The sequence below is a fragment of the Malaclemys terrapin genome, chromosome 15 (assembly GCF_027887155.1).
Source record: "Malaclemys terrapin pileata isolate rMalTer1 chromosome 15, rMalTer1.hap1, whole genome shotgun sequence".
Taxonomy (NCBI): domain Eukaryota; kingdom Metazoa; phylum Chordata; order Testudines; family Emydidae; genus Malaclemys; species Malaclemys terrapin.
In genome coordinates, this window is record NC_071519.1 from 5,550,668 (window position 1) to 5,567,262 (window position 16,595).

A 16,595-nucleotide genomic window follows, 5' to 3' on the forward strand; every position below is an offset into this window, starting at 1 on the left:
GCAGCACAGGCAGGGAGGTGAGGGTACAGCACAGGAGTCTCTGAACTCCTTCTTTGTCACAGGGAGTGGTGTCTAGTGGGCTAGAGTAGGGGGGTCTGGGAACCAGGACTCCTGGGTTCTATTCCTTGATGAATGGAACCTAGTGGGTTAGAGTAGGGGGGCCAGGCCTTCAAAGAGAAAACACCTCCCTTTTCAGCACAATGCACTTTGAAAAAACATATGGCTCCTCATTCCTTAAGTTCTGGCACCATCATGCAGCCATTTCATTTCACTTCTTACTATTAAAAGTTTTGGGTACTTTGCACAGAAATGTTATTCTGTAGCGGGGGTCCCAAACCTGGACGCAGTACTCACCAGTGCCAAATCACTTCTCTCAAGCTGCCAGCAACCATCCTACTAATGCAATCCCATATGCCATTAGCCTTTTTGGCAACAAGGGCACACTGCTGACTCATATCCAGCTGCTCATCCACTCATCCCCAGGTCCTTTTCTGCAGAACTGCTGCTTAGCCAGTCGGTCCCCAGCCTGTAGCAGTGCATGGGATTCTTCCGTCCTAAGTGCATGGCTCTGCTCTTCTTCTTTAACTTCCTCATATTTTTTGGCCCAATTCTCCAATTTGTCTAGGTCACTCCGGACCCAATTCCTACCCTCCAGCACTTGGATTCCTGACATGCTTTCACAGAGGGAAGAGCACATGTTCCATGATTTCATGGGCAGAGTTTTAGGTCTATTTTCATTCAGGGAACTATGCTATAGGGTGCTTTCCCTGTGTGAATTTGACAGGTGGATCAACATAGATGCACACTGTGACACTTCTCAGGGAGCTGAGGGCTGTGAGTCTCCTTGTTGCCACCTGCCACTAGTAAGAGGGATTTTTGCATTTGGCAGCTGGATGTTAGTGACCAAACTCACCCAGCCTGTCAGGCACTCAAGCACCCGCCTCTGAGCTACAGCAGCCCTGCCAGTTCCCAATAGAGGCACCCTAAGCCCTGAGTTCCTCCAATGTGTCCCCCTCTAGCATCCAGCCTCGATCACCAGATACTCAGAGAAATCCCAGATCCTCTTTTCCTGAAGCAATGGTACATCCCATGTTACCAGTTTTACTGTAGACCACTGCTCCTGTATCAAACACAGCACTTGAGTACAGTTATTGAACAAACAGAAATTTATTTAACAAGGGATAGAGATTTAAACAGAAACAAATGTGAGTGATGGAAACCAACTGTTACCAACTAAACAAAATCACAAAATGCAACCTACACTTAATAGTTACCGTTCCTATCTAAGTAGATTCTCATGTCACACTTCAGTCTATTGCAGTGATTGCTAGTCCCTAGGAGCCAGGGCCCTGCCTTTCATGAAGCACCACTGGTCGTTACGGATCTTCTTGGTGAATGGACCCAGAGTGTTTTTCTCCACCCTGTTATAAACTGAATCAGTCTTTTGTCTTTATTCACAGAAAGGACGATCTCCTCATTGTCATATTGTCCTTTTCACTTCCACAGGATTTTGATGTCTATAGTTTGTTGTTGATGGTTTTCTATCGGCTTTTCTGGATTGGCGCAAAGGTTGATAATGGAGCAATACATCACATAACTGATTAGCAAGGGACAAGTGACAATTCCCTCCCATTGGAATGGGCTGTCCCCACCAAGACCTATGACTGGGGTGACTCACTTTCATGACAATACCATATGGGCATAATTTTCCACGTACTTACATTACTCCTTCAATATGTCTCATACACACCTCGCAGTGATTAGGAGGAACAATAATTTACAAGCTTTCATTAGAGATCTCACTGCTATGCTTCCTGGATAAATATAATAAAATCAGTGTATTAGCTGTGGCAAGTTTGTCAGAACTGAGACAGGAGTTGCTTGTGAGTAACAGTGACCCCTTTTCTAATTGGCACCAATAAGCTTTTGTCACGCATGCACTGAGCTATATAGTTACATCCTGATATAACAGAAAGGCAGCACAAAAAATAGAGAAAGGAACAATAAGATACTAAAATGACAATGGTTGGAACTTTCCTTTTCCTTGATATTGATGGTTGACAATTGCAGCTTTCCTACCTGCTGGACATGTCCTATAACAGATGTCATGCCTTTCCTTTGCAAATTAGAGAAGTGGGGAAGTCAGTGACCCTTACAGTCTAAGGGGCTAAAAAGTTATAAAACTTGTCTCTTCGAAAGTTTTTTTTTTTTAATAGAAATTGACTTGGAAGCTAAGCAAAATAAGTTCCATTTGAAATACAAACAATTAAAATCTATACTGGGCCAATATTCTTATACACTCTTTCTCACACACATTCTCCCACCCCAACCTTTGGAGTGAGGTTTTCTACCAGAACTCCTTACACTACACAACGGGTAAATTAAACCAAATTAACTTTTCAAGATTAGCCATCATTTGCTGCAAGACTAACAAAACAAAAAACAAGACAACTTTCAGTTTTCCAAAATAATTCAGATCATCACACAATTAGTCTCTTACTCTTTAACCAATAACTTCACCTATAATTACATTTTCATTGGAAACAACACCATATTCAAAGATCACAAATTCTCGTCACATATGTTAGTTTTCTTTTAATCCCCATTGCCAACAACTGAATCTTGGCTCAAGTTCTGGTTTGTCCCAAGGTAGGTCCCAACCACTTCTGTGAGTTCATATATCTCTGGTTCTTCTGCCATGTGTGTTGGTGGAAGGGGTCTCCTATGTGGGAGTGTTTGCATCATGAGGAAAAATACCTCTCTTTTCACACTTTTTAATCTTTCAAAGTAGGACAAGCTAGAGGAGAAGTGATGTAAATGCATAAAACTCAAGATAAAACTGTCTGGTCTACACTAAAGACATTTATCCGTAAACATATATTGCTCAGGGGTGTGAAAAATCCACACCGCTGAGAAATGTAGTTACACAGCCCTAACTGCCTGTGTAGATAATGCTTCATCAGCAGGAGAGCTGGTCCTGCCAACATAGCTGCTTCCGCTTGCGGGAGCTGGACTAATAAAGTCCAGCATGAGAGATTTCTTCCATTGGCTTAGAGCGTCTGTAATAGCAGTAAAAAGCAACAAAGAGTCCTGTGGCACCTTATAGACTAACAGACGTATTGGAGCATAAGCTTTCGTGGGTGTACATATAAAACCATGGAATCAGGACTCACCATGTGTGTACCCGGAAGTCAGAAATTGGAGCCTGACACATTCATTGCCTCATTGGTTACCATCATTTCTACAGCCTGAAAGTCCTTGTTACCCAATCAGGCAGGTAGTTTGGGATCCACCGGGAAGGACTGTCCTATGAAGCACTCTCTCTTTGAATCCCAACAGTGAAGGATGATTGTTCTCAGTCTAACCCTGGTATCCTCTGGAACTGTAATCAGTGACAGTGCACTAGAAAGTGGAGTGGTACAAACAATTTCCCTTGGGTCACTGGTGACCATAGCTTCCTTTACAGGGGTGGAAACCAAGAACTGAGTGTTTACTCTTTCCAAATCCTTGGCCTTGTTTAGGGTAAATTTACAGTTCTCTGAAGTAGAATCCTTTACAAAACCACTCAAAATCTCAACAGTGTTAGTAAGGAATGGCTTCCCAAAACAGTCTCCAATAAATCTGAGCTATATCCTATCAAACTGAACTAATATCCGATTGGGTGACCAAACAGCCTTCAGGAAAGATAGAAATCCACATCAGAGAGAGATAGAAAACATGACAATGAAAGTGTCAAGTGAAATTCCAGAGCAGGTTACATCTGATTATTCAGAATCAGGACAAGAGATTCTCCCATCACATTCTCCTCTGAGCCATTCAAACATACTTCACTCAGCACTGTCTCAATAGTCAGTTACGTTATTTACAACATTTTTACAATCTAGCATCCAAATAATGCAGGGAAAAAACAGCCACCTTGCCAGAAGTGGCTTTACCAATAGATGGAACCTGTGATTTAAGCTCCAAATGATCACACTGTGCTTGGGATCCATTTGAATTCCCCTTCCAGGTCTTTAATACTTGCATCTCCAGTCATAGTGACTCTGATTTAGGATTAAAAAAGTCAAAGTATCATCTCCAAGCACAGACAGCTGAGAACTCTTCCTCACATGACACTTTGAGAAGTGGATGGATAGAATGTGACGAAGTTAAACTCTGCATGGCTCAGACAAAAGTTAACAGTTCTGCAGTGATGGGGAAGGAGGGAATGTCTGAGTCACCCCATCTCCTTCCAGTGTCACAGAGGCTGAACTGACACTATATTCCCTGCCCCCGCTCCTCTTCATTTAAATATAATTTGAAAAGTTCCCAGTATAACTGCTCATTAGCAAAACCCAGAGCAACATGAGAACAACTGGCAATGATAAAATCTGTATCATTGGTGACTCTAACAATAACTTTGCAATAGGAGGAATGGTATAAATGTGATGCTCCCTGGTTCTGGATAGGAAGGGCACACTTGAATGTCTCATGGGACAATGGAGTTGATAAAAAGGACAAATAGGTCAACTTCAAAACAGGTTGAATGGCAAAAGGCAAAAATGGGCCCCTCATCTGGACAAGCTGAGGGATAACGGTGCTGCAAACAGTTCATACAGCTTTAAAAGTTACTCTGTGGGAATCTGGAAAAGTATTAAAGAAAAAAAAGTATGGATAGCCCTAGAGGTTTTTATGGTGTTGATCTCACTTGCAGATTCTCTGATGCCTAACATGGGCTGAGTGCCAAGAGAAGGTATTCTCATACTCGCAGCATTCATAGGGCTCTTCGCCTGTGTGGTTTCTCTAACGTTCAGAAAGGGCTGAACTTCTAGTGAAGCTTTTCCCACGCTCTCTGCATTCATAGGGCCTCGCTCCAGTGTGGATTCTCTGATGCCTAATAAGGTGTGAACTGTGTTTGAAGGCTTTCCCACACTCAATGCATTCATAGGGCCTCTCCCCTGTGTGGATTCTCCAATGCCTAATGAGGGTCGAGCTGCGATTGAAGGTTTTCCCACACTCAGTGCATTCATAGGGTCTCACACCAGTGTGAATTTTCTGATGTTCGGAAAGGGCTGAGCTGGTAATGAAGCTTTTCCCACACTCACTGCATTCATAGGGCCTCTCGCCTGTGTGGATTCTCTGATGTTGAAAAAGGGCTGAGTTGGTAGTGAAGCTTTTCCCACACTCAAGGCATTCATAGGGCCTCTCCCCTGTGTGGATTCTCTGATGTTCAGAAAGGGCTGAGCTGGTAGTGAAGCTTTTCGCACACTCACTGCATTCATAGGGCCTCTCCCCTGTGTGGATTCTCTGATGTTCAGATAGGGCTGAGCTGGTAGTGAAGCTTTTCCCACACTCACTGCATTTATAGGGCCTCTCGCCTGTGTGGATTCTCTGATGCCTAATAAGGTGTGAACTGTGATTGAAGGTATTCCCACATTCATTGCATTCATAGGGCCTCTCCCCTGTGTGGATTCTCTGATGCCTAATAAGGTGTGAACTGTGGTTGAAGATTTTCCCACATTCACTGCATTCACAGGGTTTCTTACCTGTATGGATTCTCTGATGCTTTATAATGGCTGAGTCATGATTTAAGTTTTTCCCATACTCAGTGCATGTATTGTTTCTCTTTCTCCTGAGGATTTCTTTCTGTGTTGTGATTTCCTTGAGGTCCTTCTGAGTTCCCAGATATGAAATTAATTTACCCACTTTCTCCCCTGGCTGGTTTCCCTGCTCTGTTTCTGGTCTGTGCTGAATCTCACAGGATTTTCCCTGCTCATGACTCCTGGACACATTCCTTTTCAATCTTCGCGATAGTGCTCTGTCTTTATCCACTTGCTCAACATTTTCCTGATGAGAATTCTGCTCTTCTTTCTCACATACCATTGCATCACCTGCTGTGACAGAAACAGAAACCTCAAACAGGGATGGAAAGGGGAAGGCCAAACCTAAACAAGTGCTGAAGAGAGGTCAAATAAAAATCAGGAACTGAACTCCCCCAAACTCTTCCCCCAAATGTAGTAGTAGGATTTTATGTTTGTATTTTATATAATTTAGAATGAAGGATAAAGAATAAGAATGTAGCATGTATTAAATGTATTGGTGTATGATCTGATCATATCCTGCCAGCCACCCTTTTTGAATAATAGAAAGGAATGGCCTTATGGGCCAATGGGTAGAGATACATCAGCCAGGATCTGTGTCTGGACTGATTTCAAGGCAGTAACAGACCTTTGAGGGTCATCAATATGTTGTAGGCTTAGCATTTTAAAAGAAGTAAAAGAATGGCATGATTGTTTTCTTTTTCATTGCAATTTGATGTTCCTGTTCAAAATGTTCTGTGTAAATTAATTCTGTTTTGTGTGTGAATGAGGAATGTGTGTGTAAGCAGAGTCAGGATGAGCTCTACCCTGACATCTGGTGGTGAATTATGGCTAGTGTGGAAAAGGATGGGGACAGGTGTTGCGGATTGTGGGGGAGTTAGGGCCCTGCACCCCTCTTCCCGAGATTCACTGTGACTCTCAGCCAGCCAGTAAAGCAGAAGGTTTATTTAAGGACAGGAACACAGTCTCAAGCAGAGCGTGTAGGTACGACCAGACCCCCTCAATTAGGTCCCTCGGGGAGGTTCAGGGAGCTTGGACCCCAGCTTGGGGTTCCCTGCGTTGCACCACCCAGCCCCAACCGAAACTAAACTCCCAAACTCCTCCCGCTGCTCCTCTCCTTTGTTCAGTCTCCCGGGCAGAAGGTGTTAATTCTCCCCACCCCCGTTCCTGGCTCAGGTTACAGCTCAGGTAGCTTCCTTCAAGGGAAGTCCCACATCCCCACTGCAACCCCCCTGCAACATTCCCAGGTCAAATCTGCCCTGCTCCCTGCTCCGTCACATCTCTCCCCCCTTCAAGACTGAACTGAGCGGGGTCACTCTGACCAGTGACCTGGGGAAGTTCAGGGCTCCCTCTCCGGGACAACGCGTCCGCTATCAGGTTGTCACGTCCCTTCACATGGACCACGTCCATGTCATAATCCTGCAGGAGCAGGCTCCATCTCAGGAGCTTGGCGTTGGCTCGTTTCATCTGGTGCAGCCAGGTCAGGGGAGAGTGGTCGGTGTGCACGGTGAAGTGACGCCCAAAGAGATATGGCTCTAGTTTCTTGAGGGCCCACACCATGGCCAGGCATTCCTTCTCGATGGCCGCGTAGTTCTGCTCCCGGGGTAGCAACTTCTTGCTCAGGTACACGATGGGGTGTCTCTCCCCCTTTTCATCCTCCTGCATTAACACCGCCTCCAGTCCTGTGTCTGAGGCGTCGGTGAACACCATAAAGGGCTTGTCAAAGTCTGGGTTTGCCAGAACTGGGCCACTGACCAGAGCCTCCTTCAGCGCCCGGAGAGCCTCCTGGCACTCCTCGGTCCAGACCACTTTGTCTGGCTTCCCCTTCTTGCACAGCTCAGTGATGGGGGCGGCTATGGCGCTAAAGTGGGGCACGAACCTCCGATAGTACCCTGCCATCCCAATAAAGGCTTGGACCTGCTTTTTAGTTTGAGGAGCGGGCCAGTCTCTGATCACCTCCACTTTGGCTGGTTCCGGCTTTAGGCAGCCGCTTCCCACCCGGTGGCCTAGGTAGGATACCTCAGCCATCCCCACCTTGCACTTCTCCGGTTTTATGGTCAGCCCAGCCTTCTGGAGTCGGTCCAGCACTTGTCTAACCTGGGATATGTGGTCCTCCCAGGTCTGGCTAAAGACACAGATGTCATCGATATACGCCACGGCAAAACTCTCCATCCCCCTCAGTAGCTGATCCACCAGGCGCTGGAAGGTGGCCGGCGCTCCCTTGAGGCCGAAGGGCAGGGTCAGGAACTCATAGAGCCCCAGAGGGGTGACAAAGGCCGATTTCAGCCTGGCATCTGCATCCAGCGGCACTTGCCAATAGCCCTTTGTAAGATCCATGGTGGTAAGGTACCGAGCACCTCCCAGCTTGTCTAGGAGCTCGTCCGGCCTGGGCATGGGGTAGGCATCGGCTACAGTGATGGCATTGAGCTTCCGATAGTCCACACAGAACCGGATCGACCCGTCCTTTTTGGGGACCAGCACCACCGGCGAGGCCCAAGGGCTGGAAGACGGCTGGATCACCCCCAAAGCCAGCATGTCATTGACCTCTCTTTCCAGGTCCTGAGCAGTTTTCCCTGTGGCTCGGAAGGGGGAGCATTTTATAGGCGGGTGCGATCCTGTCTGCACCCGGTGGACAGTCAGATTAGTGCGTCCAGGCTGGTTGGAAAACAGCTGCTGGTACAGATGCAGCACCCCTCCGATCTCAGCTTGCTGGGCAGGGGTTAGCCGATCAGAGAGGGGAATTGCTTCCAGGGGGAAGCCAACTCTTGTCCCAGGGAATAGATCTACTAAAGGGTCATCTCCCTGCCCCTCCCACTGTCCACACACGGCCAACACCATATTCCCCCTGTCATAATATGGCTTCATCATATTCACATGGTACAGCCGGTGGTGGTGTGCCCGGTTCGACAGCTCCACCACATAGTTTACCTCGTTTAGTTGCTTGACAACCTTGAAGGGCCCTTCCCAGGCGGCCTGGAGTTTGTTTTTCCTCACGGGGATGAGGACCATCACCTGATCCCCAGTGGCGAAGGCGCGGACCCGTGCTGTGCGGTCATACCAGACCTTCTGCTTCCTCTGGGCTCTGGCCAGATTCTCCCTGGCCAGGCCCATGAGCTCGGCAAGTCGTTCCCGGAAGGTCAGGACATACTCCACCACCGACTCTCCGTCAGGAGTGGCCTTCCCCTCCCATTCGTCTCTCATCAGGTCCAGGGGCCCCCTTACCCGTCTTCCATATAGCAGTTCGAAAGGCGAAAACCCGGTAGACTCCTGGGGTACCTCCCTGTACGCAAACAGCAGGTGAGGTAAGTACTTGTCCCAGTCCTGCGGGTGCTGATTCATAAATGTTTTCAGCATCATTTTTAGCGTCCCATTGAACCTCTCCACCAGCCCGTTGAATTGGGGGTGATATGCTGAGGCCCAGTTGTGTCGGACCCCACATCTCTCCCACAAGCACCGGAGTAGGGCCGACATGAAGTTGGACCCTTGGTCCGTCAAGACTTCCTTGGGGAACCCCACTCGGCTGAAAATGGTCAGCAGCGCATCCGCCACAGTGTCTGCTTCAATGGACGATAAGGGCACTGCCTCGGGGTAGCGGGTGGTGAAATCGACCACCACCAGGATGTATTTCTTCCCAGACCGGGTCGTCTTGCTGAGAGGTCCCACTATGTCCATGGCCACCTTCTGGAAAGGCTCCTCTATGATGGGCAAAGGTCTCAATGCTACCTTCCCCTTGTCCCGGGCCTTCCCCACCCTCTGGCAGGGGTCACAGGATCGGCAGTACTGCCGGACGTTGGTGAAGACCCCGGGCCAGTAAAAGTTCTGTAGCAGCCTCTGCCTGGTGCGCCGGATCCCCTGGTGCCCTGCGAGAGGGATGTCATGGGCCAGGTACAGTAGCTTGTGGCGAAACTTCTGGGGAACCACCAGCTGCCTCCTGATCCCCCACGACTCCACTTCCCCCGGGGGAGCCCACTCTCGGTACAGGAACCCCTTCTCCCACAGGAACCTCTCCTTGCATCCTCTCCTCATGGTCTGTACCACACTGAGGTCAGCCAGGCCCCTTAGCTTCCGCAGGGAGGGGTCCTTCTGCAACTCGGCCTGGAACTCGGCGGCTGGGGAAGGGATGGGGACCTGCTCCCTCTCGTCGGCTGGGTCGGAAGCCCCAGCCACCCCGCGGCCTGTCCTTGGGTGTTCCCTCCCCACCCGGGAAGGGTTCGGTGCCTTCGGTGGGACATCCTTCCCAAGGTCAGGGCGTAGTGCCCCTCGCCGGCTCTGGCTACGGGTCATGACTAAGGCGGTCTGGGGGCTGCTTGGCCAGTCCTCTAGGTCCCCCCCCATCAACACCTCAGTGGGCAAATGGTGGTGCACTCCCACGTCCTTGGGGCCCTCCTTGGCCCCCCATTTCAGGTGTACCCTCGCTACGGGAACCTTGAATGGGGTCCCGCCCACCCCGGTCAGGGTCAGGAAGGTGTTGGGCACCACCTGATCTGGGGCCACCACCTCGGGCCGGGCCAGTGTCACCTCTGCGCCCGTGTCCCAGTATCCATAAACTTTCTTCCCATCCACCTCCAGGGGAACAAGGCACTCGCTCCGCAGGGACAGCCCCGCGCCAACCCTGTAAACGGAGAACTTTGAATCCGGAGCATCTGGCCCCCCAGAGAAGCTGGCCGGGGGCCCTTCTCTCTCTTGAGCAGTTGATAAGCTGCCAGCCCCTCTTGCGTGGGAAGCCTGCCCCTCGTCCGTCTGGGCCTCTACCAAGTTAACCCGATGCGGGTTCGGTCTGCTCAGTCTGTCCTTGAGCTTGGGGCACTGGGCCCGAACGTGGCCTCTTCGGCCGCAGTAATAGCAGCTCAGATCCCGTGGGTCCCCTCGAGCCGGTCGGTTGTCCCTGATGCTGGGCCTTCCCCATGGGAGGGGATTCCCCATATTCCCCCTTTGGGAGGTCCCAGGGTGACTCTCTCTCTGCATCGCGGCGGGCCTGTTCCTTTGGGGCTCCTCCCTGCCACCCCCTGACCGGCTCTTTACAAACTCATCAGCCAGCTGCCCGGCGTGTCGCGGGTTCTCTGGCTTTCTGTCCACTAACCACAGCCTCAGGTCGGATGGGCACCGCTCATACAGTTGCTCCAGTACCAGCAGTTTAATCAGGTCCTCCTTCGTCTGGGCCCCACCAGCCCACTTGCTGGCGTATCTTTCCATGCGGACGGCTAGTTGCAGATATGAGATCTCAGGGGTTTTATCTTGACTCCGGAACCTTTCCCGGTACATCTCAGGAGTCAGCCCAAACTCTCGTAGCAGGGCCTTTTTGAATAGTTCGTAGTCCCCTTTCTCTGCCTCTCCCAGTTGGCGGTACAATGCCAAGGATTTGGGGTCCAGTAAGGGGGTAAGGACCCGGAGTCTGTCCGCGGGATCCACCCGGTGCAGCTCGCAGGCCGTCTCAAAGGCCTCCAGGAAGTCATCCATGTCCTCCCCCTCCTTGTATGGGGCCATGATGCACTTATCAAAGCTCCGTGCAGTCCTGGGTCCCCCTCACTCACCGCAGCCGGGGGTTCGCTGCCCTTCAATCTCGCCAGTTCCAGGTCATGCTGACGCTGTCTCTCATTCTCCTCCCGTTCATGCTGTCTCTGTCTCTCTTCACGCTGATGCTGTCTCTCTTTCTCCTCCCGTTCACACTGATGCTGTCTCTCTTTCTCCTCCCGTTCATGCTGACGCTGTCTCTCTTCATGCTGTCTCTGTTGTTCACGATCCTCCAGCTCTCTCAGTTTTAGCTCTTTCTCCCATTCCAGCCAATTCCGCTCCCCGGATGCCGAACGTCGCCGGGAGGATCCTCTGCTGGCCGGCGAGCTTCGCCGGGGGGACCCCCTGCTGGCCGGGGGGGTCACGGCGCCTTCGGTATTTGCTGGGCTCCTCCCCACCCTTCCCCTAGGCATAGGAAGGAGGGGTCTCGGGAAGCCCTCAGCAGCCTACTGACCACTCCCAGCTGGGACAGACACTGGTGCCTGCGCTGCATTTGCCAGGCTGCTTCCCTGAGACACAGGGATCAGTTCATTCGCGCGATCTTCCGCCTCCAGCTGGGCAATGAGCTGTTCTTTGGTGAGCCTCCCAATGCGCAGCCGCCTCTGCTTGCACAGCTCCACCAGGTCGCTCTTAAGCCGCTTGGCATACATCTTCCTGCTGGCCACTCACCGGCCTGTGTGCTCACAGCTCCCCACAGTTCCCAGGGGGCCCCCTAGTGTGCCAGCCCTTCTCGAGGTCACCACCTCTCTGCCAGGGTCGAGCTGCAGACTCCTCCGCCCCTGGGACCACTCGCTGCGATCCCCTCGGGGGACCCTGTTACTGCAAAAGTCCTTCTCGCTGGTCACACACTCCCAGGGGTAATAACCGTCTCTCTCTCACTCTTCAGCGCGCCTGGTCCCCGTCAATCCCCCTTCGTTTTACTGCTCCCCAGTCACTTACTGCAGGAAGCGCCGTCCACGGGGTGCAGTAGATCCCGCCGCTGCCACCAGTTGTTGCGGATTGTGGGGGAGTTAGGGCCCTGCACCCCTCTTCCCGAGATTCACTGTGACTCTCAGCCAGCCAGTAAAGCAGAAGGTTTATTTAAGGACAGGAACACAGTCTCAAGCAGAGCGTGTAGGTACGACCAGACCCCCTCAATTAGGTCCCTCGGGGAGGTTCAGGGAGCTTGGACCCCAGCTTGGGGTTCCCTGCGTTGCACCACCCAGCCCCAACCGAAACTAAACTCCCAAACTCCTCCCGCTGCTCCTCTCCTTTGTTCAGTCTCCCGGGCAGAAGGTGTTAATTCTCCCCACCCCCGTTCCTGGCTCAGGTTACAGCTCAGGTAGCTTCCTTCAAGGGAAGTCCCACATCCCCACTGCAACCCCCCTGCAACATTCCCAGGTCAAATCTGCCCTGCTCCCTGCTCCGTCACAACAGGTATTTGTACTTGATGGTATGGTCCCCTTCTGACTGCTTGAAACACCAATTGCACCATCTCCTCTCTCCACTGTTGAAAGTTAGAGCTAACTTTGATTCCATTAGGAGTCTAGTTACAGGCTGCTGAGCTGAATTCACTTTGGGCCAATGGTGCACCAGCACTGGGGCTCCCCTACTCTGAGCTGAAATCACAAAAGAGTTAAAGTTATAAAGTGCTGTGTTAACTAGTGGGGGAGCCTGAAGCTATATTGCTAAGCAGCTGGCGGAGCAATTTGTGGGGACGACTGGAGGAGCAGCAAGCGGTGCGGAGCCTTGCGGGGACGGTTGGAGTGGCCCAAGGAACGGCGAGTGAAACTGTTTGTGGTGATGGCTGGAGTGGCTCACAGGTTGGTGAATGGAGCGGAGCAGAACAGCTTGTAGAGCGGAGTGGTTCGTGGGACGGCAGGAAGTGGACTGGCTCGTGGTGAAGGCTGCGGCGGAACCCCACGGAGAGACGGCCGGCCTCGGATCATGTAAGGTGCCCCTTAACACCCTGCGTGCCCCCCTTTTATTCCGAGGCTGCACTGACCAGGGACAGAGACTTTGGGGGTTGTTGGACTTTTGGGACTTTGGGTGGTTGCTGGACCCAAGAGACTTTGGGGGTGTTTGACTTTGGGGACTCTGGGTGATTTTTGGGTTGCTGGATTCAAGAACCAAAGGGAAAGGACACAGCCCAGTTTGCTGGGGTGGGTTTTTTTTGTTCATGGTGTGTGTTATGAATCCTGTTTGTGGTGTTTTTCCAATTTAATGCTGATGTCATTTACCTCATGTTATTAAACATTTTCTGCTACTCAGACTCCATGCTTGCGAGAGGGGAAGTATTGCCTCTTAGAGGCACCCAGGGGATGGTATGTAATTGTCCCAGGTCACTGGGTGGGGGCTGTGACAATGCGGTTCTGGCGGAACCCACCTGAGAGCGCCAACTCAGGACAAATTGCTAAAACAGTGCAGTTACAGCCCAAGGCTGGGGTTTTTCCACTTCTACGGCAAATCAAACCAGCCAGACTAGGAGGACTTCGGTCTCACCCCATTGGCTAACCGCAAGTCTCACAAGCAATCTCCTTAGACACTCCAGTTTCCCAGTATTACCACCAGTGCCACACGTTATGGGGACGAATGGTTGTGAAAACCAATACCCCAGTAAAAGAAAAAGGTTCTCCTGATCCCAAAGGACCAAGCCCCAGACCCAGGTCGATATACAAGTCAGATCTTACCCACAAATCACGCTGCTGCCAATTCTTTAGAATCTAAAATCTAAAGGTTTATTCATAAAAGGAAAAAGATAGAGATGAGAGTTAGAATTGGTTAAATGGAATCAATTACATACAGTAATGGCAAAGTACTTGGTTCAGGCTTGCAGCAGCGATGGAATAAACTGCAGGTTCAAATCAAGTCTCTGGAATACATCCCCAGCTGGGATGGGTCATTCAGTCCTTTGTTCAGAGCTTCAGTTTGTAGCAAAGTTCCTCCAGAGGTAAGAAGCAGGATTGAAGACAAGATGGAGATGAGGCATCTGCCTTATATAGTCTTTTCCAGGTGTAAGAACACCTCTTTGTTCTTACTGTGGAAAATTACAGCAAAATGGAGTCTGGAGTCACATGGGCCAGTCCCTGCATACTTTGCTGAGTACAAGGCATATCTGCCTTCTCTCAATGGGTCCATTGTATAGCTGATGGTCCTTAATGGGCCATCAAGCAGGCTAAGCAGAGTTAATCCCAGCTTGTCTGGGATTTCACCCAGAAGCATAGCATAAGTTTGCCATACAGACAGTATAGAGCCAATATTCATAACTTCAACTACAAAACTGATACACACATATAGACAGCATAATCATAACCAGTAAACCATAACCTTGTCCTAGACACCCCATTTGACCCCCTTTATACAAGATTTGGGTGCCACTACAGGACCTTGGTTGCAACAATGATCTATATGGTCCCAGTTTATGTCAATAATGTCACAGGGGCTCGAGCCGGTTTTGCATTGCGTTATTGAAACGGAACCCCTAGATACAGAACCCGGCCCTTGTTGCTGCCAACTTAGATGGGCAGAAGGGTTACATTTTTGGGGGCTCGTCCGGGATTCCCTGTGTCAGTACCCCTCGCAAGCACCTGTTGAGTGTTCCACTGCATTGGGAAAACCATTTTGTTTATATTTTGAGGAAATTACTGTTTGTATAATGGCTAATATGTCAGATTTGTTGGGTCCCGGCCCTGCAGCCTCTAGCTCAGGGGCCACAGCCTCAGCCAATGATTGGGCAAAAGCACTGGGGCAAATATTGGAAAAGGTTGTGCTGTCCCATGCTATGTCAAAGTCTTGTCGTGAGTTAAGATTATTTGCTGGGGCAGAGGAGTTCGAACCCTGGTTGGAGCATACCACTGAAGTGCTGCAGGAGTGGGCCGTACCTGATGCAGAAAAGCAAAGATGTCTAATAGAGAGCCTTAGTGGCCCAGCATTAGATGTGATTCACACCCTGAAGCTCATTGACCCTGGGGTCAGTGTGAAGGACTGCCTAGATCATACCTTTGGGAGCGTAGAGGGCCCTTAATTCCCAACAGCAAAATGGCGAGAAGATTTCAGCCTATATACAGAGGAGTGACTGCTTCAGAGAGCTATCATGAGGGGAGCAGTGACTGCTGAACAGATGGATCGGACCAGACTGGCTCAAATTGTAAGAGGAGCTCAGTATCAGAACCCAATTCTACTCCATCTCTGGCTAAGAGAACGACAGGAAAATCCCCCAAGTTATTCCCAGCTGATAAAGGAGGTCAGAGAAGAGGAAGAAGAGCAAGTTTTGGGAAGCCCAAACATTGGAGCCAGCTGGCACACCACCACTGCAAACGGCCAGTGTACTGATGGTGAGCACTACAGAGGAACTTGCCCAACAAATGCAGGTCCTGACAGAACGGATAGCTGAACTGCAAAGCACCATTGACTGAGCTAAGACTTCCAGGAATAAGGAGCCTCTGACTGTGGCGATGGAGAAGTCAGCATTTAGAGCCACCATCCCACCCGGGCGAAGGGGGAAAGGACAATTCTTCTGCTACCGATGTGGTCAGGATAGACACAGTGTGGCCAAGTGCCATAATGAAGAAAACCCCTCTTTAGTGTATGGAAAGCTGAGGATCAGTTGGGAGAGATCCGGTAGCTGCCAGAGAGTCCGGGGACGGGGACCACCCAGGCCTGCAGGATTTGAAGATCCCCGCAGGACTGATAGGGCCTTGAGCAGAGGTCATGGTGAGGATTGAAGGGGCGGAGTGTAAAGCCGTGCTTGACACTGGATCTCAAGTGACTATTATATTTCAGTCGTTCTACCAACAGATGCTTAGGCACCTGCCTATACAGTCACTGACTGGCATTGGTCTGTGTGACCTCAGCATGGATGAATACCCTTACCAAGGGTATGTCACAGCGCACCTGGAATTCCCAGAGGAGGTTGCTGGGGTAAGAGAAGAGGTGGACACAGCTGCATTAATATGCCCTGACCCTAAAGGAACCTCTGATGTGTCTGCTGATAGGGACCAATTCCAGTCTCTTCAAGGTGCTCGCGGATTACTGCAGACGACGGGCTGGGGACCAGTACCTGAATACCCTGATTATCCATACTCTTTGTGCTGAAGCCTACAGGAAGATTGAGGGTGCTAAAAAGGAGACATCTGAGCTACCGATTGGGGCACTGAAGTACATGGGCACAACCCCCTTAGTAGTGCCTGCAAGGACGGAGCAAGAAGTGCTTGTCATGAGTACTTGGCTGAAAGGCAGTAAAGGGGCATTAGCAATGGTAGAGCAGCCAGTTGAAGGAGAGCTCCCGGAAGGAGTGATGGTCCCCAGTGGAGTCATAACCCTACCTGCTGAAGCCCAGGAAAAGGTGACTATACTGATTGCTAATGAAACAAGTCGAGATGTTGTTGTGAAGCAAGGATAAAAGATAGCAGACCTCTTCGAGCCTGAATCAATTGTAAAACCTCAGTGTGAGACTCAAGTTCCGACAGGTATCAGAGGGATAGCCATGTTAGTCTGAATCTGTAAAAAGCAACAGAGGGTCCTGTG

General features: G+C 50.4%; 1 protein-coding gene across 5 annotated transcripts in view; it reads right to left on the reverse strand.

Moving 5' to 3' along the window:
• The window catches only part of LOC128823066 (zinc finger protein 3-like), an 80,427-nt gene that overhangs the window by 13,501 nt on the left and 50,331 nt on the right, over positions 1-16,595 (reverse strand). Inside the window, exon 3 of one of the 5 annotated variants that reach the window (XM_054005140.1) lies at positions 1,155-5,873. The exons of 3 other annotated variants lie outside the window; for them this stretch is intronic. In XM_054005140.1, coding sequence (XP_053861115.1) covers positions 4,783-5,873 — 1,091 coding nt within the window. In that variant the 3' untranslated portion in view covers positions 1,155-4,782. Of the gene's footprint in view, positions 1-1,154; positions 5,874-13,811; positions 14,107-16,595 lie in introns of those variants that run through there. One more of the 5 variants, XR_008441652.1, reaches the window with a different exon arrangement.